General features: G+C 33.8%; 1 protein-coding gene across 1 annotated transcript; it reads left to right on the plus strand.

The window, feature by feature from the left end:
• The first annotated feature begins 18,447 nt into the window (after positions 1-18,447).
• LOC145682179 (ADP-ribose glycohydrolase MACROD1-like) lies at positions 18,448-18,780 on the plus strand. Its single transcript, XM_081753766.1, has one exon. The coding sequence runs from the start codon at positions 18,448-18,450 to the stop codon at positions 18,778-18,780; it is 333 nt and encodes a 110-aa protein (XP_081609892.1).
• The last annotated feature ends 3,424 nt before the right edge of the window (positions 18,781-22,204 follow it).

The following is a 22,204-nucleotide window of genomic DNA, read 5'->3' on the forward strand; positions in this document are numbered from 1 at the left end:
TCTAAAATACTCTCTTAGATATGTAGAAACAATACGAAAATCTCACTTGTAATAAAAGTATAAATACTCGCCTATATTAAAGTTACAACAATAGTGATCTCATACGAGATCGCTGTGACTTTGCGATGTCTGACTCAGTACAGTAATCCTTTTTGCTAAGTCAACAGTTCTTGTAAAGAGAGTTCGGAGTGCATTGGTAGACTTGTATGTTATGAAGGGTAATAGTTTTCTATGCACCATAGATATATTAGCGATTTCCAGAAATATAGAGTCTTGCACAGTACCTGAGATTCAGGAAATGTTGCGAGAACTGAGTAATGACGGAAGTTCTAGTAATACAGATGTTATTTTACCACCGGGTAAAGTAGATTTCTTTTGATATTTCCTTATAAGTATTCAGCTGCTACCAAACCTATAGAATATGGAATTTCGAGCGATAGGAGGGATAAGGGAGCAAAGGATGAGTCATTGTTCAGTGCTGAATGCAGAAGAGATCAACAAAATGAATCGGGGCTGCTTCGATGATCATTTCAAGGAAACAAACCAAATCTTGGTTTAAGGTGGAATGATAACAGTCACATAACTGTTGTCACAAATTTTGATACAGTTCTTCCTCTTCTTCCTCTGCCAAAGACAACACTTTTCGTGGAAGGAAAAAGATGAAGGTCCAATTTAGCAAAAAGTGTTATGGAGGACAGAGGAATGGGATGTGCTGACCTTCATTATAGATTGTGCGTCAAATATTTAGTACGTGTTCGTGACAAGAAGTTGTACTTAACATTAGTTATCAGAGCTCAAGATATGGCGGTTGTCAATAGTTGGCTAGTGTATAGAGCAACAGGACACTGCTTGACTTCCGAAAGTGAATAACACAAGACAAAATCACTCTATTTTGAGATTCCACTATTCACGATCCACTGTGATAGTCAAAATTCAGTTCGATGGGAAGGATCAATTACTTTCCAAACGAACACATTAACGAAGTTATCAGAGTTGCTTGTGCAGGACAACTAAGAACCCACTCTATCAAGTGCACTTTAGCTTTGTGAGTTAGGTGTAATGTACCATCCACACACAAAAACAAACGTGTTGTCATGTATGTTGGGAAATACGTGCTGTAATAAGTACACACATGTCAAAGTCAAAATATTTTAATAAGATAAAAATGAGATTGTATTATGAAGATTGTCTAGATTCAGATTATATACTTTTGCTGGAATTTTATTAAGTATTTGTTCAAGGTTCAATATTTTATAAATATGTTTTTATTTATATCATCTTTTACATGACATTATATTTTCAATTAAAGTACGCATTCATATCTACAATTTGATATGATTAGTTTTGGTGGAAGGCAATATATATGGGAAGCTACATGTTGAAAGTCAGGCGTTTGTCTACCCAAGGCATTTTTGTCAACATGGAATAGTGATTGCTACTACTCGTTATATGGTCATATAAAAATCTTCCAGAAACCATGAATCTGTATTGCTACACAACATGCATTTTAGACATACTTTAGATTCAGCATACACGAAATACTACTTTGTTGTGTGTCAATAACATTCGTGCTATGGCATACGCTATCATATAACTATCACAAGCCGGAGATGGCACACTGTAATTCCGCCTGACTACTATAATCCCTTTCGGTCAGTTACAGTACATTTGTTGTCCTCAGTATGCCTACAGTCATCCAACCAAAGATCTACGTGACAACTCAAGCAGCCAACGAAAGTTGATAGGGGCTGCAAACTCTGAACCAGGCTTCTATTACTTAGCTAATGAGTGAAAAACTTCTGTATTTTAAAATAATCCTCTATTATTTGGAGCATGCTGCCAATGTCACCATGTATACTAATGTAATTATAACTCGTTGCATGAATAATGCATTTGCGTGTAATAGGATTGAAAAACACTTATGATACATGAGATAGAAAAGGATTGAAATAAACTAAAACTAACAAATTCTGAAAAATTGTAGGAAATAAGTTTCTAAATTTTTGTCTCCTACCAATGTTCCGTCGCTCTCGTCAATCGCGCACAACAGAAGATCTTTTGATCCCACCAAATATGGATTGAAATTGATACTTAAAGAAGTTAAAAAGGTTAAACGTATGAGCATTCCAAGTAGGGCCTTCTACGTGGAAGTCCAATAATATAAATACTTCCCTACTTTGATCAATTAATTGATATTCAAAAGCTGTTAACTAAAAGAACGTATTTCAAGTAAAGTAAAAGCAGATACTAAGTCGTACACAATAAGACGACCATTAGTTGAATGATTCACTATTTCTATTCGCAACTCACATACAAATTAATATATTATCATTAGTGACGAATTTATATCGAAATTTTCCTCAAATTGACGTGTTAATTTTCGTTACCCAAATTACAGAAAGAGAAAAATGACGGACGTTATTTGGTAAATCATAAAATTGTATCAGGACCTCCAGAGTTATTAGGTAGGTTTGGGGATAATTTGAGCAAAAATGTGGTTCCCAAGGATGTGTCTTCCCTATCTAACAGCTTTATATGACGTACTTAAGGCATAATGTGTCGCTATGCAGGCAAGATAACTTAGACTCTTCTCTTGTTATATTGTTTTTCTTATTAATTTACTGTCAAATTTCCTGTTTAGATAATTGTTACTTTCATGTTGTTTTATTAGTATTACTTTAACAATAATAGCGGGCCCTTATCATTTTAGGGATTTATTCTGCTTTATGTAACTTAGTGTCACCTATAATAATTGACTCGTCTTAACACTACGTTTTGCACAGTTATTCACGGTAACTTCAACCTTATCTGACTGTAAACAAACTATATCGTGAAGCAAAAAAAAAAAAATGTAAAAGGAGTGGCTTAACCAAAAAGAATCCGAACCTACTATAAACACATAACATTTTGCTATATTTTCTAAAAACATAAATAGCATTTAAATACATATATTTTTAAGTATATAAGAAATTTAAATAACTTGTGGTTCTTAGATAATACAGAAAATTGTAAAAATATTACTGAAAATATAATTTGTCTTCCTTTACAATGTTGTTGAATACAAATTGTAAAATCAGTTTGTGTTAGTGTCCAGGTGCAGTTACCGAAAAATTTATATCAATGGGAGTAATGAAAGCAATTTTGTAAGTGAAGTGTTTAATTTAAAAAAAATATAGTATAGTGGTTAATGCTAATTGGTATGTGTATGAAAGAAGAGAAATTCAATGTATATGTTTATTACAAGAGATTTCTATATCATCTATTACAAATGTGCAGACGTGATATTATCAAATCAAATATTAAGTGAGCTCAAAGGTCTGCAAATATTACAATATTAATTCATTAACAAATGATGAATTTAGCTTTAAGAGCTGTTATACTTGAGGCCATAGCAGGAGACTGCCTGAAGAAATTACTTCTTCTAAGAGACTTGAATTATTCAATAGGTAAATAACTTACACACAACGGAGGTCTCTCTCTCAGCTCGATGTTGACCATCTTCGTCGAAGCTTCAAAGACGGAGTAGCGAAGACAAAGAATGATGAAGATTGAAAGATAAATACTTCCAAAATTTTAAGCTTTTATACTGGTCTGAGAGAGTGACAAACAACTTGTACGTAAGCAGTCCTTGTTACTTATTTTTGTTGTGGGTTTTTTCTTTGAAAGTTGTTTGTCTTATGACGTCTAACGTTATGTTCTTCCGTATAACACTGATGAAATGTTCTTAATTGTACACTCATATACAAAAGTTTCGTTTTTAATATTTCAATTATTAATTAAACATAACATAGCCTCTTCTGCTAAGATTGTTCTCTTATTTGAATACAGAGTCATCAAATTTTAAAAGAGAGCAATAAAATTTTTTAATATTTCAATAAGTAGTACGAAGTAGCGAGTGTTCACTGTATATAGTTATTGTAACTTGAAACAGAGACACTGATATTGGGTGGTTTTAGTATCACTTTCACTTTCGTGAATCACTACACTAGTGTTTGTAAACATAGTAGCGTGGTGGTTTACTGTGTCATGAGACCAAGGTCATTGTCATAGAGAAAGTTAACCTTGACAGTGTAGATACAGCAAGTGGGTCAAAGGAGAAGGAACGTCTTCCTTGAATGATGAACTGCGATGAGTGATGACTTGAGAAGATGGAGCATCTTATGAGACCAAACCATGGGCAGGAGTGTACTGATTCATATGGTTGCGCATTCCACAGAATCACACTGAGCTGGATCAGGCAGGGGCGACGTAACAGAGAGCATCCTTGTTGAGAGGCCAGCTCTTCGTGGGATGACTGCACTGAACATCATGTCGGATGACGGAAACCCTGGCTGCGAACTGATGTCGTAAGATGTCAATACTGCCGCTGGTCATCTGCAAGTCTGTTTTTTGGGCACTAGTAACCAAACAGTGATGCTGGAGAGCGAAGATGAACACAAGATGTAACACAAACGATAGTCAAAGACGATAGTTTGTGGCGTCTTGTTGTGAATATAATAAGTGATACACATGGGGTGGATGGGAAATTGAACTGGGGTCCATCAGGTGAGACTGGATCACTGGAGGTGACTGGTTCGTGTCCATGCTGAGTCCACTTCGATGAGGCATCTGCTGGAGAACCACTGGAAACACCTGCTGGAAACGGGAACGTTGACTGCATGGGATGCTGCTGATGACAATTGAAGTATCAGGAATGCTGTATTGACTGCTGTCTGCGGTTAAACTTGACTGAATGTCCATGTGATGAAGACATCTGTGATCTCTGGAGACGAGATCATCCAGGAGGCTGAAGTCAGCTGAATGCCGCTGGTGACGACATGATGGCATGGTGCCGTGTAGGATGAGGAGAGATGAGAGAGAGATTAATATCTAATATCAAAATTATATACATAAACGGGAAGGGAATGGTATATGGGGTGGGAAGAAACGCGAATTTTAATTGGATAATGGGAAATTGGGTTTGTTTTATTACACATACACACATATGCAACATATCCCATAGTGGCTGGCTTGAAAATAATAAACTACGTACACTTCTTAGATAGATTTTGATAGAAGTATGTAGAGGACGGGAAATGCTTTTTTTTTGTAAGTCGAAATATAGAAGTAACAGAATTTAAGTGACTTATGACTGATTTGAAAACTTATTTTGTCGGTTAAAAAGAAATTCTGACAATCTGAATTATGGGCTGTTGAAAATTTTTTTTATATTTAAGTAAAGTTTGGAAATTCGTAAGATATTTGAACACTATTATTGTGTTCCTAAGTAAGCACTGAAATATTGTAAGAAAAGAAAGTAATACCTTTCAAAATTCTTTGTGTCAAAATATTGTATAAATCCTTGAGCGAAATTCGTTTTCAACTTAACACCCATAAACTTGTCAGTCAAACTCTGTTGCCTGAGTCTTAGCGAGTGTGAATCAGACGCAGAGGGAGTGAGTACTATCTCAATATTCGGGTGGCATTTATTGAGAGAATGAAGAGGGGAAGGGAAAGAATAGGTGGATGGGTGACATATATATTAACTTAATCCAAAGTAAATAATATTGAAATAGCTATCTATTAACAGATATATATATTATCTATATACAAATATAATGCATATTCTAATAAGTATACACTAAATATCAAAGAAATTATGGTTAACTATTATGCTTGAAAGAAATTATGCTAAATATTAAAGCAAATACTATATATATATATATATATATATATATATATATATATATATATATATATATATATATATATATATATATATATATTTATTTATTTTAATTCTCTCATCTCTACCTGAAGGAAATGTAAAACATTTCTATGATAAAGAAAGCAATTACTTTGTATATATATATAAGAACTATTCGTAGTAAATGAGAAATATCTCTAATATATAGATATGATATTATTTTGGAGCATTGGTAGCCATATATTTACGATATTTGGCCTGAAAGGCAGGATCTGGTGATGTATCTGGGATGTAGATCTTTAAACGATCTATTGCTACGGGCTGTAATGTGCCATTGATGTCTATGATATATTCATTATTGTGATATGATTTGGCTTTAACTGTATGTGGGCCAGTATATAACTCAGACATTGACGGCGATTCACCCTTTTTTGTGTATAGTTTCTTTACCATCACCTGACTACCTAACGGATAATCTCTGGGCTTAGTTTGCGCTTCCGATTTCAACTGTTGAAATACTCTATTCCTATGAAATTGGACCAAGGATCTAAGTTCATCTATTTGCAACAATCTATTATCTTGATCCATTTTCTGTGAAGGAATTTGTAAAATATTGTCTATTGGAAACCTAAATTGTTGCCCAAAAAGTAACGTAAATGGAGCTGTACCTAATTGTGTCAGTGGCGTATTATTACAGACGCTTACTGCTTGTGATACGTATTGGGACCAGGATGAATGATTTAATTTTGAAAGAAAGCGAATAGCCGATTGAATTTTTGAAATTGTTGCTTCAACAGATCCTATTGAGCGATGTGATGCTGGTAATGCATATTTGGCTTGAATATTGAGGGATTTGAAAAATTCTTGTACTTTGATAGCAGTGTGGTATGGAGCCTTATCCATATGTATAACTTTTGGTGTGCCATATCGCAAAATGATATTCTCATAAATAAATTGTAGGAATGTATCTGTGGTCATATCTTTGACAGGTTGTGCTACCGCAAAGGAGGTTACTGCCTCTGTTGCAACGTAAATATAATTGTAACCATTAGAAGTTGGTAGCTTGCCTATGGCGTCTACAAACCAAGTATCAAAAAGTGCCGACGGGTGATGGGTTTGTATATGGATTTCATTTGAGCGATAATTACGTTTAAACTTATTGCATTCAATGCATCCATTTATCTTTGTCCTTAGCCAATTTTGAAGGTTAGGAATATAATATCTATCTTTAATGAGAAATTTTATTTTATGAAAGCCAGGATGGGTGTCTGAGTGAAACTCTTGAAAGACTGTGTCCTTCAATGAATCAGGAATGCATAAGCGTAATTTGTTTCCTGCTGGTGTATAAATTATCCTATATAACTTATGATTTTGTATGACATATTGTTTGGACAAAAATGCATACTTGGGATGATTAGTGTCTTGATTTTGTAACACCCTGTATATCTTAGAAAATTTGGGATCTAAATGTTGCAATTCCGCTATGTCGGTGTTGCTATCTAAAACCAAAAAAGCATACGGGTGTTCTTCCGGTTCTATCTCTTCATATTCTTCCGGAGATAATTCCAAAGGATGTCTGGAGAGATAGTCACAAAGAGAATTTTGTTTTGATTTGATGTGCCTAATAGTAAAATCAAAGATTTGAATATAACTTAGCCATCGGACCATTTGCGCAGTAAGATTAGTGGTTTTCTTAACAGCTACTAATGCTAAATTGTCTGTTAAGATGGTAAAATGTCCTCCTATTACGTATCTGTAAAATTTACGGAGCGCAAAGAAAACAGCAAACAATTCTGCATAATATATAGGATATGCTTTTACTCTAGGTGGGAGAGTAGCACTAGCAAATTGTACAATAGACCAATGTTTTTCATTTGGTAATTTTTGTAGGAGCGCAGCCGCACAGTCGACAGAACTAGCATCTGTGACTAACATGTGTTCAGCTGAGGGATTATAAATTTGTAATATTGGAGCAGATGTAACCATTTGTTTTAATTTGTCAAAAGTTTCAGTTAGTTCAGGAGTCCACTTTAAATTTTTGTCTTTCGATGCAGCAAATTTATGTAAAGGAGCAGCAACTATTGATAGTTTATTATAAAACATTATATTGTATTGTAAAGCTGCTAAGAATGCTTTTAATTGTTTCGGGGTGCGGGGTTGTTCGAGGGAAGTTAAGGCTTTAACTTTGTCAGGATCCTGTGAGATATGGCCCTGATCCACTATATAGCCTAAAAATTTGAATTTCTGAACACCAAATTGTGTTTTATTTAGACTAAATAAAAGACCAAATTTCTCGGCTGTTTGTAAGGCTTTTTCTAGAACTCTAAGCATACCTTCAAATGTACTATTAAAAAATATTAAGTCATCTACATACGAAAGAAATTCTTTGGGGGAAAAGTCTCGAAACATATCTTTGACAATTCTATGTAGAATTAATGTGGATGTACGAAAACCTTGTGGTAGCGTATTCATTTTAAAAAGACTATGTGGAAATCCTAATTGATGAACACTGAGGCTAGTTAATTCTTGATCTGCTTCATCTAATTTTATCTGATGAAAACTTTGCTCCATGTCAGTTTTTATACTATACTTAGCCTGTGCTAATTGGTCTAATATATCTTGTACACCTGGAGATAATTCACTTACAGGTTTGGAACGAGACGACAGTTCTCTAAGATCTAGAACTAATCGGACTTGGTTTGAGTCCCGTTTGGGAATAGCAATCAGATTGTTTCTATAAAAGCTATCCGATTTTGAGATGATACCATTATCAATCATCTCTTGTATTTTTTCTTTGACTTTAGCACGCAGTCTAAACGGTATTGTGTAGGTGGGAACCGTCCATGGTTCTCTATCAACCACATTGAGTGTGGCTGAATAACAATCTATTATCTGAAAATCTTTGTTGTGCCAAGAAAAACATGTAGGGTGTCGTTTCAATACTGCAAGTAATTTGTCTTTCTGTTCCTGTGTTAAATGTGGGTTTATATTAAATTTACTGTAATCAATATAAGGTTTAATTTTTTCTAGGCGTTTGGCAACCCTATCTCGTGTTTGCTTTTTCGTTGGCTCATAAATTTTACGGATAAGATACATATGAGCAGTTTGTGTATCTTTTGGTAACAAAGCGCCCTGAGCAATGTGAGTACCTTTCTGCAAATAACGTTTAGAATTTCCGGGATTCACTATTGGTAAATACATATTATTTGAGTTTACTGCAGTTTGCATGAAAACACACCCTTGCATATTCTTTATGACAGGATTTTGAATGATAAATTCCGTGTTGGAAACTGGAGTGTCAAGAGTGAGGGGTACATATCTTATTGAATTAGGGGGTATCGCCGTGCCTTGTCGAACATAGAAGTTAAATCTACAATTTCTACTGACTTTAGCTGACAATGAAGTTTCTTTATCACTTTCCCGGGGAAATCTCTGTGTGTCCCCATAATGGGTAAGAGTGATCGTGTTAGCTTGGTACGAAATGTTATCCTCATGATTAGTTAGGAATTTATTGGAAAGTAGAATGGGAATGTTGGCTATAGGTGAAATACGGAATAAAACCTGAAAAGTTTTACCAGATATAACTATGGGAATATAGGCTGCTTTTGTCAAGTGTAAAGGTGTCGAACTTATGCCATAAACTTTAGTAGCTAATTGAAATATCTTGCAATTTCGCGGTACCAAAGAGTAATGGATTAGTGACGTCATAGCACCTGTATCTAGTAAGAAGTTATATTGCTGGTCTAAAATGGAACCAGTTACATAAGGAAGTTGATTCTTGAATATCAAAGGCACTGTTACTTTAGTATTTGTTTGAGTAGGCGGAACGGTATGTGAGGAACGGCATGTGATTCATATTGAGTACCAATTGTACGCTTAACATTTTCATAGTTGGTACTACTAGTAATAGAATGAATCTGTAACGGAGAAATGTTATCATGAAACCCTTGACTGGAATTCGACTTGAACGGCAAGTCAAATGAATGCTTAACTTGAAGAGTGTTTGCACTCTGAGAGGTTGTTTGCAAGTGTGTATTTGCAGATGGTATAAAGGATGGAGCTTCCGGATTTAATTTTGAATTTCCATGCAAGAAATTATTTGACATAAAATTCTGAGGTGAATATATTGGTATAGTTTGATTTAATTGCGGGGTTGGAAACCAAAAAGATGCAGGGTGCCCAGCCCCTATTGATCCCCGTTTTTTGGCATTGGTGCATATTCTAAAGCTGGAAAGGCGTTGTGGGGAAAGAAAGAGCCATAAGGCTGCCCAAATGGTGGCATGTTATACGGAAAAGGGGGAACAGCATAATACTGTTGATAAAATCGTCTAGAAATTGGCTTGCCATTTGAAAACCTATTTTTCTTCTTATTATTACCTTGAGAAGAAGCTTGTCTAGTTTCACCGTTTTGTTTATTATTATACCTGTGAGGAGAAGCACGTCTAGATTTCTTTGATACTGATTTTGCTTATTTTCCTCAAGTTGTTGTTTTGAAACAGTTGCAATGACCTGTGTTGCTTCATCTCGCGTGGCTAAACTTACTTGTAACGCCTCGAGCTGTTTTGAAATCTTGTTTAACTGTACTTCGGACGAAAGAGAAGGGGAGGGAGTGGAGGTAGCAGAATCATGGAATTTTACATGTTTGTTTTCCTCCTCAGTTCTATATCTTAACAATGCATCAGAAATTTCTATTATTTGTGCTTTTGCTATTAATTGCGAAAAGTTATCAAATTGATGTTGAGCAAAGAGCGGTACAAAACGTGGTTGAAGGGATATGATCGTTTGCAGCAAAAACGATTTGAAAGGCATGGGGGGAGAAATGCGGTGAGACAGATCATACTTTTCATATAGAAACGGAAGGAGCTTCTCATCTTTGTTTTGTTGTTGTTTCTGAAATAAGAGTGTAGCCTCGAGGGAAGAAGAGGAGGGAGAAAACTGTTCCAAGAATTTGTCCTTCAATGCAGACCACGACAACCTTAAATACTGTTCATTTCTATTAAGCCAAAGCGCTGGAAACTGTGTCAACCAAAGTTTGAAGACCTGGTTCTGGGTGTCTTCATTCAATTTATGTAATAAGGAAAATCTTTCAAAATTCTGTATGAATGTTTCCGCGTCTTGACCGTCGGAATTTGAAAAGGTATCTATAAACGTAGGGAAAGTAACAGAAGGAGCACTGGACGATGTATTTTTGTTGTGCTGTCTGCGAGCCATTTTGTAAATATTTCTTGCACTAAGTTTTAAAGCCCAAATAGAAATGTAAGCCAGAAACCATTAAGACATGCAGAGACATGTATACATGTAGTATTTCAATGCTCATGAAGAAGTATTTTCATAATGTAGGCCTCTTATTATCGGCATAGCAAATGCTAATACGCCTTTTGAATGATTAGTCTCTATTGTTCGCTAGGGAAAGCCATGTTTAATTTAAAAAAATGAATTGGGTGAGTATAGTGGTTAGTATCTTACTACTCAAGTTAACAGCTAAACGATAATTTGGTAGTATATGAAAGAAAGAGAAATTCAATGTATATGTTTATTACAAGAGATTTCTATATCATCTATTACAAATGTGCAGACGTGATATTATCAAATCAAATATTAAGTGAGCTCAAAGGTCTGCAAATATTACAATATTAATTCATTAACAAATGATGAATTTAGCTTTAAGAGCTGATATACTTGAGGCCATAGCAGGAACCTGCCTGAAGAAATTACTTCTTCTAAGAGACTTGAATTATTCAATAGGTAAATAACTTACACACAACGGAGGTCTCTCTCTCAGCTCGATGTTGACCATCTTCGTCGAAGCTTCAAAGACGGAGTAGCGAAGACAAAGAATGATGAAGATTGAAAGATAAATACTTCCAAAATTTTAAGCTTTTATACTGGTCTGAGAGAGTGACAAACAACTTGTACGTAAGCAGTCCTTGTTACTTATTTTTGTTGTGGGTTTTTTCTTTGAAAGTTGTTTGTCTTATGACAGTCTAACGTTATGTTCTTCCGTATAACACTGATGAAATGTTCTTAATTGTACACTCATATACAAAAGTTTCGTTTTTAATATTTCAATTATTAATTAAACATAACAGAAGATCGCCAAAATCAGAAGTAGAGCGAATTTTCCATTAAAAACAACTAAACGTAATTGGCAAAGTACAGTGAAGAAATCATTCTTGTCAACTTGTTTTCCTTACGATGAAGCTATCTTGTCTATCTTGTCAATATTAGACTAAAATATCAAACGTTTTTTACGTATGATTTTTATCATCCTGAATACAGAAATTTTATATTCGCACCAATAGATCAGTCACTGTTACCATAGTTATAAATTACGTACAAATTCATGTTACAAACAATTTTTTGAGGAATATCCCTCTTATATCAGTTTCTTGATTTAAATGTTGATTTATGGAGGTATTCCTGCAGCTCTACTAGAAGTGCATTCAGATATACTCATTTTGACCATAGTTACATTTCAACCACATTATTATAGATAAATCTCGCTATTAAATCACGATTCCTGAAATTTTTTATTCTTATTTTGTATAATTAATAATCTCCTAAGAAAGAATCATTATGAATACGTCAATGTTATTTCTGATTTGACAATATTCAACTTTATTCTTCTTACTTTTCTTAATTGATGCTCCGTTTTCTTTTAATCTGTTACATTATCTCTATTTTTTTCTTAATAGCATATTTTTTTTTATTTAATACCTACAATCTCTATTCCAACATCTTTAAGGACATCTAATCAGGTATATCGAAATTATTATACATATCTTTCATATCTCCATATTCATTATCCGTTTCTATATGCGCTATAACAGAATCAGTATACTTCATTAAAAATTTATCTCCATATTTTCATTACCACGTTGGAATTGAAATCATATAGACAGATTTTAAATATATGTAACACTGGCATTCCAACATAAATAAACTTGCTAAAAGTTATATGAGATCTATTCGTATGAATTGAAGCTGATTTTTAGAAAGTATCTTTCTGTCTTAAAGGTAGTTTTTGCATTTAAATTTTCCGCTACATTTTTATTGTATGCCAGACTGATATCTACTCTCTTTCTTATATTCTCCATTGCCTTGCCAAAGATATTATTATATGATAATTTGTAGATATCTTTTTCAAAATCACTTTTGCTTTTTATAAAATTTTTATATTTAAATCTATATATTTCTTTCACTGTTTAAATGTTTTTAAATGCTAATATCTTATGTGTGTTTTTCAGTTTAAGATCTAGAGATACGGAGAACTTTATATTTTGATAATGGAGTACATAATTCTCATTATCGTAATGTGTTGTTAATAATTTTCATTTTTTATATTTTATATATTTTAGGAGTTAATGACAAATCTCAATGTTTATTAAGAACTTCTAATTAACATTCTAAATCAACCTCTAGTATGTATCGATAATAAAATTCATCTTCTATGTGCAATGTTCTGCTGATCCTCATTTGCTCTAACAACATATTTCAATTTAAATTCCATATAAGGCATATGATTATGCATAACCCATCTATATTCATGATTTAGACGAATATACACTACGTAAGAACTCTTTGTTTAGGATCATGATTTTCTAAAATCTTATTGTTTGCTACCGCATATTTATTTGAACATTTATAAATTTCAAAACTTATTTATTTTTCTACAAAGAGAAATTCATTTTACTCACTTAATTCTATTATTTCATTTATTGTTTTTATATTGGATCACAGAGCAATCCAGGGCTACTAAAATACCATGAAAATAAGTTCTGTCTCATTGAAATTTTAAATGATATCTGCCAATTGAAGCAAACATGTTTTGTTATAAAATTCAGTGTATTCTCTGAAGTTTTTAAGTTGAAAATTTTACATATTAATCCATGATTATCATAATCCTAATGACTTGCCTCTTCCCCTGTTAATCCGTTCTTAAACTTTTCTTTTGATAATGAAATACGTTAATTTAAGTTTTCAAGTGAATTAGCATAATCATACGGATAAGTCAGTTACACAATTAGGAAAGAAATTCAACGTTTCTTTAAATTGCTCAGGTTTTATCTTTTTCGCTAATAATGGCGTTTTTTTATAAAAATGTAAATGAGTCATGAATCTTAATTGAATTGTTCCTTCTTTATTTCTGTACCCTTATCTCTTATTGTTTTTGAGAATATTATGTACTGTCTTCCATTATACCTTAGTATAATGTATCATGGTCCACGACATTTTAAACAATCTATGTATACTTATTTTTAACACTTGAGTAGGAAAAGGAATTCGGAAGAACATATTTTTAGTATTATAACTTTTTGTTTAATGGTATGAGTTTAATATTTGGCGTAAAGGTTATTTATAAGAAGTGATCTTGTAAAACGCATGTAACAGTATTAATTTTATTTTCTGATATGTTTTGTTATTAATATTAATATAAATAATTTTAGTAAACATGTGTATATTTCATAATTCTTAATATGACATGTTATGTTTTTATGGGAATTTCAATGTACGAAATCTTCAGAAGGAAACTTCAAAATTAAAGTTGGGAAATTCTTCTAAAATTTTATATTTCCGAAATTCAGCCATGATGTCTCCTTGGCTCATCTCTTTGTCATGTTAAGAGGTACTATCATGTGTAATGGCTGTAATCTCTGATTACATTACCTTCTACAGCTACATTATTCTTGTTTGCGTTAGCAGCGAATCTAGTCTTCATCCAGTATCGACAGGAAAGATTGTCTTCGACAGCAATGACAGTCCTCCCATGCATGGATATATTGGATTTCACAATAAATCCGAAATCAAGTTCATCAACGAGAAATACAAAATCTCTCAGTTTCATTAGTCTATATGTAATTCCTTCTGTATTTACTTAGCATTGGATAAACTTCCTTGCAAAGAGTGTCCATACATAAAAGTTTGGTGGTCAATAAATAACTCTTTCCGTCCGCGATCTTTCTCACCAATGCCTTACTTAGTAGCCTACGAAAGAGCTAGTTTCAACGTGTGTACGCCTGCATTATGATCCCATCTAACTAATTTAACTCTGAACTCACTCAACATTGCAATGTATAAGGGGGGTGAATAACGAATTTTTGGCATGGGTCTAAAAAGTTCCTTCAGTGTCCAAGTAGTCCACAATCACAGTACTTTTCTTACTAAACTGAGAAGATTTATTTTTACTAAATTAAAGCGAATACGCTAAATACAGGTATATACGCTCGAATAAAGATTCTGTAAGTTGGCATGCGTGCATGTACATGTGTGTGGAAGAGAAAGAAAAAGAGAGGGACAGAGAGAGATTGACAGAGAATGTATATATGAATGTTTTTCTTTCTTTACACGACATAAATCTCTGAATGTGAAAGCTGATACCTCTAGCAGAGAGTGATGTGAACAACTATGGTAACCAATGCATATATTTAAATGCCATTGAAAGGGGAAATAAGCTATTAATGTATTTATTCTTTAATATGACATAAAATTTCGGAAAATACAGTTGAATTATGTTGTTTTATATACTTTATAAGCCTGTAAAGAAATTAAGAAGTAGCTAATTTAATTTCAAATGTGAAACTGTATTTTTCATTTCAATATCAAAAGATATGTTACCGATGATCGAGAAAGAAACAGGATATAGTTTCCGTCAGAAGTGAAACTGATAAGAAACCAAATTTTAATCTACAGCTGAAGAAAATTTTATGCTTGAAATCAACATCTAATGCATACATGGCTAAACATCTCTTGAATGTTTTTATATTACAATGTCAGAACAACTGTTTCCTATAAGAAGGGCATAAACTAAGTATAGTAGTCGAAAGTACAAATTAAGGAATACTAATCTAGTGCTTTATAACAGACAAACCTTAAAAATAATGTGTAAGGATTTCGTATGTAAGGGTTTCAATGGTCAATTTTCATGAGGAAATCCACACCAAGATGCACTTCCAAAATCTTAGCTTTAAAGTGTAATTCCAAGAATACATCCATTAGAAGATGCATTAAATTGTTAATTTTAAATTAGAGTCGTCGTATAAACACCACATTATAAAGGAATAAAATGTTTCTATAAAAATATGGTTAAATTTCAAAATATTTTAATTATAGAGCTAAATGGATGAATGTTCTCCCAGGTTATTAGGATTACTTGTTACATATAAAACAGTATGAACGTTCAATATGAGTTCAATTGCATTATAATAGCTAAATGAAACTTTGCGAATACCATGATGTATAAAAGAAGCACAAGACACATTGGAGAGCCTAGAGTAATATTTTAGAACGAACACATAAATACATATTCCAAATGTACACAACGATTATGTGATATTATTTCATCAATTTAAATGTGAGTCATGTTTCACTAGATTCCTTCATAGTTTCAAGAGAGACGAACTTTACTTTAGATGACATACGTGAAGTGAATTACAGAAGTTACAGGTTATAAAGAAATCATTTTCTCTTTAAGTTTCTTAAGCTACATTATTGAAGTACAGATGAAGTTAACAAATAGATAGGTAGTACGTAATACTGAAGGATATACTCTGACATTACACTACATGAAAGTGTATAGGTTGGATAAAGGAGCAGGTTGAATTGGGTAATACGTGGTTAATCCATTGATTATCAGGTCCCAATAATTCTAGATTTCCAGAGTCAAGATTGTTAACCCTTAATTCAACCAATCAATTGCCTATAGATTTTGTGTAGAAGTGGACACATTACATGTTCTTGGTCACACTGTTGGTAAAGATGTCTCGTCTATTTTCAAAAGAATTATAATCTCGATCGCCAATCACAAGCGTACGAAAACAAAGAAGCAGATCAAACGTTTTTAAGGATTGGCGTATTTTGTTCGTTCCTATTTGCCCAATTTCAGTCAATTGGCTGAAGTTTTACTTTCATTGCTAAAAAACGATGGTCCTTTTCTCTACTAAAAAACGAAAGAGACAACATCAATAATATCTAGCAAACCATCATTTCAGCTCCTTGTTTAATGAGATAAAAGCCTGATTGTCCTCTCTATATCTATTTTGATGGTTCAAATATCGCGCTCGCTCGACTGTTAAAGCAAACTCAAAATTCACCTGGCGACACCAAACTACTTCCTATTCGGTATTGTAGTCATGCAACGTTTCCTAGCGAAAGAAAATTACACCCATACCAGCTAGCATTCATGCATTCCTTATTTTTATTTGAAGACCGATTGTCATAGTTTATTGTATATGAAACAAGGAAAGAATACAATAAAATTTCCAGATGGTTAACTGAAATTGAATCGTACAATTTTATTATTTCACATATTAGTGGCTCCTGTAATATAGAAGAAAACGGTATTTCACGTTTTTCAAACCCCCTACAGATCTGAAAGATGGGGAAAAGGATAAAGGAGGTCCGAGATTTTTTAAATCAGGATATACAAAATTAAGTTTCAATCTTACATGAACCTAATGATTCAACAGAGCAACCTAAAGATCATGTTTTCAAAGATATTTTTTCTTGGTTGGAACAAAAAGAAGATAGAAGTCTTGAAATCGCACGAATTGAATCAATAGTTATACTTTACTATTAAGGGTGGTATTTTAAGCAGAAGACAGAATATATCTCAAGGCATAAAATTTTTACTTGCAGTTCTTATTTCTCTACGTTAAAAGGTTTCTAATCCTTGTCATACATCTGTATTATGATCAGCTCATTCTGGGTATTCTAACACCTATGATATGTTAGTAATAATAGTTTATTTTTCTAACATGAAGAAATATATATATTGGAAATGTTGTGAGTGTAGAACGTGTCAGATCCCAAAATCGAAAATTGGTTCTCTGTATGGTACATTGTCTACTTATACCTCAGTTCCGCCCTTTTGTCGTTTGCACATTTGATGTAGGTGGGAATTATTCTCCCAATAATATGTTAAATCATAAATGTCTAGTGGTTGTGGTAGAAAGTTGGACAAGATACAGAATTGCTGATTTTATTCCTGATGTTACTGCAAGCACTTTGGCTTCATTTCTTTACCATAAATTAATTTTAAAATATGTGATTTTCTTTGAAATTGTTTTAGACAAAGTAGTTCATTTACTAGTAGACTATTCAAAGAATTAATTGCTATGAATGGAGCTAACATGCTTATAGTGAATGTTCATGGGCATTACAATTATGGGGTTTGTGAAATTAGTATTCAAAAATAGAACAAAGACTAAAATCGGCATTTTGTGACAAAAATTTAAGCCAGTGGATTGACTTGTTACAGCCCATAGCTTTTTTCGCTTAATGTAACCAAGAACTTCTATTCTCAAATTTCACCATTCGTATGTGTTTTTGGTTTTAAACCTATGTTACTTCATATGGCAATTTTAAACACCCAGTCTCAATACGAAGATAATGCCATTCGTTTACAACAATTAAATAAGATGATTGTCCAAGCGCAAGAAAATCTTTACAAGCTATATAAAACGGCGACCAAATTTTTTGATAAGAAGTATACGAAATCTCCTTTCACGGAAGGAGAAAAGTTTGGATATTATTTACTGCAAGAAAGAAAGGACATGCCAAAACATTCCTGGGAAATTCATTAGTCCAGGAATATTTGGACGAGTGGAAGTTCCAAATTCCTATTATGTTAAGTACAGGATCTCATAAGAATGACAGCATAGCGATCCAGAGATTGAGGAAGTTTTATTTAAAAAACACAGAAGAGTAAGACCATCTTGAAGAATTTGATCAGGAGATGCCCATCAACGTCTGCACGGAAGACCATGCGATTAAAAAGAAGAGGACGAGGATCGAAGACCATCAAAGACTACCAACTGAAGAGATTTTCAGCCCCATCAGACAATGAAAGAAATAGAAACTTTTATCCCTACTCTTCAGATATTGTAATTGCCGAAATTGTACCAAGTTGGGCAAGTATAGGAAAGAATTCCACAACAGGAATACCCAAATTCGAATGTAACACTGCCATTAATGATAAGATTAGTATTCATAAAGGTACCGTAGGGGATATAAAAGCAGATGCCTTGGTTAATCAGTCGAATGAAATCTTAACTCCTTTAGGTGTCGTACACAAAGCTATTAAAGGTGCTGCTTGATGTGAATTTTTGACTATGTTGGAATGCCTGACTACGTTTGACTATCATCATTGAAGCCAGGTGAAGCGAAAATTGCCAATGGTCATTTTTACCATCTAATTACGTAATTATGGTATTTGAACCGCGAGATTCAAAACCGCGAGATTGGAAGATTCAAAACTTTGAGATCTTCAAAGAGTTGGTAATGAATTTTCAAATTTCCAGGTTATTTACTTTCAACTAGCCTTGTTAACAAATTAAGAACATGTTGGTATCTTCAACGTTTGTAACATTCTATTTGCTAGGACGATGTATGACAACAGAAGTGTCTTGCTTTTATTCGCTCAAAATGTGAGTATGTGAAGAGTAGAGAAAACTAGCGTCAGATATATAAATTGATATTTAGTTGTATACATCAAAATGATGCAAGAAGATCGAAGTCAAGACTGCAACAACCATGGTCCATCCCTTTAGATGTCCAGGTTTCGATGCCATGATCGATGTCCAGGATTCGTTGCCCGAAGATGTCAAGATTTAAGAAGGAATATGAAGACAATAATAATGTATATATTTGTTAGGATTGTAGGTTGCAAGTCGTGAATAGTTTTACAATACTGATTTTCTATAGTTTGATTACAGCGAGTATATGACCAAATTTTGGATATTTTTCCAGTCAACGGACGCTTCAAGCCTAAGTAACTTAATGATCATTTCTCTCAAGCTGAAACCTGTATCCTTATTGTGTTGTCTAACTTTACTATCTTTGGTTAGCTAGATAGTAATAAAACGTTCTGTCTTCTCGCGTGTTAGTCACGTTCTATATATATATTAGATTTCACTACAATTATGAGATATTTATTTATTTCATTATGATTTTTTATTTCTAATATAATTCATATTTACGTCTATAATCATTTGTATTAGTTATAATTAATTTATTTTTATTCCTACTTCTCTTTTCCCATCCTCCAGAGCACTATAATTACATCACTTAAAACTAACACTTTAGAGCACATGTCACTCATAGCGATATTATTTATTCATTTACCTTCAACAGAGAACATTCTCCATTTACAGAAGACTCTTACAATCTATTATATACATTAAAGGAAAAATTACTAGATTAGTAAGTTATAAAAATTAATTGATAATAAAAATACAAAAAACACAAAAACACAAAAATGCAAGGAACATTTCTCTCACAAGTAAACCTTACGTTTGGGTGAATCGAGTTGCTGACTGAGACACATATGAGAGAGTAGTACTAAATGTGGTCAGTGTTTCAGTGAAGTTGTAGGTGCGAAGCTCCAGGGGTTTAGGAGATACAGCTACCAGAACATCACATAGAAGTACAGAATAGTCTTCATACAATTGGAGTTAAAAGCTCTGTAAGACCTCTTGTAACGACAAAAGGTGAATAACAAATATATGGGTACATATTAGGACTAGGGGGAAGTCATATAGTAAGGGCATACCTCACGGTGGCCATCTTGAAATCCGCCATTTTGATTTAAGTTTAAGTTTTTAAAATAGGAATAGGGTCATGTGATACATGATTTAAGGCGCAAATTTAATCAGAAGAACAATGGTGACGTTAATTTTGATTTACGCGCAATTGGTAAAAAGTTACAGGGAAATTATATATTGTTGCAGCATATGTATCATTCCTTTGCCCCACGTTATAAATTTTGTTAATGATAATAATTAAATAGAAAGCAGGTGGATAAATATTAGGTCTATGGTAAGAGTTGCCTTGATGGCGGCCATGTTCAAATCCGCCATTTTGAATCAGACAAAAGTTTTAAACAAAACGCATAACAGTGACACCTTATTAATGGCAAATTTTACCATAACTCCAACGGTATAACCATTTTTGTTTTATCATTAACCAGCACAAAATTAAATGGATCGCTTCTTACGACTACTGCTTTGACGGAATTGTTAACGACAAATGTGTCAAGTGTAACTCGATTGGCTTTGTCAGGTGTGCTCACTGTGAGTAGAGCATTTGTGCAAGTCATGCACTCTTTTCTGAACTACATATTGATTGTACTAATTGAGGACTTTTCTGGAAGTCCCAAGTTAATTATGACTCAATTCCACTTTGGTCGTTTTTCCTTAAATTAGCAACTTGCTTATGCGATAACAAATGCTGGTTAATGATAAAGCAAAAATGGTTATGCCGTTGGATTTATGGTAAAATTTGCTATTAATAAGGTGTCAATGTTATGCGTTTGGTTTAAAACTTTTATCTGATTCAAAATGGCGGATTTGAACATGGCCGCCATCAAGGCAACTCTTACCATAGACCTAATATTTATCCACCTGCTTTTTATTTAATTATTATCATTAACACAAAATTTACAAGATGGGGCAACGGACTAATACATATGCTGCAACAATATTTAATTTCCCTGTAATTTTTTACCAATTGCGCGTAAATCAAAATTAACGTTACCATTGTTCTTCTGATTAAATTTGCGCCTTAAATCATATATCACATGACCCTATTCCTATTTTAAAAAACTTAAACTTAAATCAAAATGGCGGATTTCAAGATGGCCACCGTGAGGTATACCCTTACTATATGACTTCCCCCTAGTCCTAATATGTACCCATATATTTGTTATTCACCTTTTGTCGTTACAAGAGGTCTTACAGAGCTTTTAACTCCAACTGTATGAAGACTATTCTGTACTTATATGTGATGTTCTGGTAGCTGTATCTCCTAAACTCCTGGAGCTTCGCACCTACAACTTCACTGAAATACTGACCACATTTAGTACTACTTTCTCATATGTGTCTCAGTCAGCATCTCGATTCACCCAAACGTAAGGTTTACTTGTCAGATAGACAAAGGTAGATAATAGATATCGCTATAAACAACAGTTATGGTTTCTGTTTCTGAATATTTCCAGATACACATATTGAAGTACATACCCTACAGGTATATAGGTTTTATATGAATACATATATACAGATGGTGATCAGAAAAATGGAAACGCCTGTAGTTGGCAACATGTCAGATGTATGAGTTGGCAGTGGTGTCGTGGCGTCCGCAGCACTGGACCGCTGGTGGTGGTGTGTTAGGTCGGTCTCCATACTACGTCAGGCGCAGTGGAACAGCAGTGTCCAGTGGCTGCAGCAGACGGAGATAGTGTAAAATGGGAGACCTCTCAGATTTTCAAAGAGGGCAAATTGTTGGTGCGCGGTTATGTGGAGTGAGTGTGACGGCAGTTGCTACTGTGTTAGGTGTGTCGCGTGGGACAGTGTCGAAGGTGATGACGGCCTACACAACACACGGGAAAACCACATCGGGGAAGCGGAACAGTGTGCGGAAGAAAATCATGAGTGACAGGTCACGCCGGGTGTTAAAGCGCATTGTCACGCAGAACCGTCGTGCCACTGCGAAGCAAGTGACGGAGGAACTCAATCAACACCTCCC

Source organism: Thermobia domestica, chromosome 3 (genome assembly GCF_964235325.1).
Source record: "Thermobia domestica chromosome 3, izTheDome1.hap1.1, whole genome shotgun sequence".
In the NCBI taxonomy this organism is placed as follows: Eukaryota; Metazoa; Arthropoda; class Insecta; order Zygentoma; family Lepismatidae; genus Thermobia; species Thermobia domestica.

Coding starts and splice junctions, on each gene's coding strand:
- LOC145682179 (XM_081753766.1), top strand. CDS start 18,448: ATGCGATTAAAAAGAAGAGGACGAGGATCGAAGACCATCAAAGACTAC.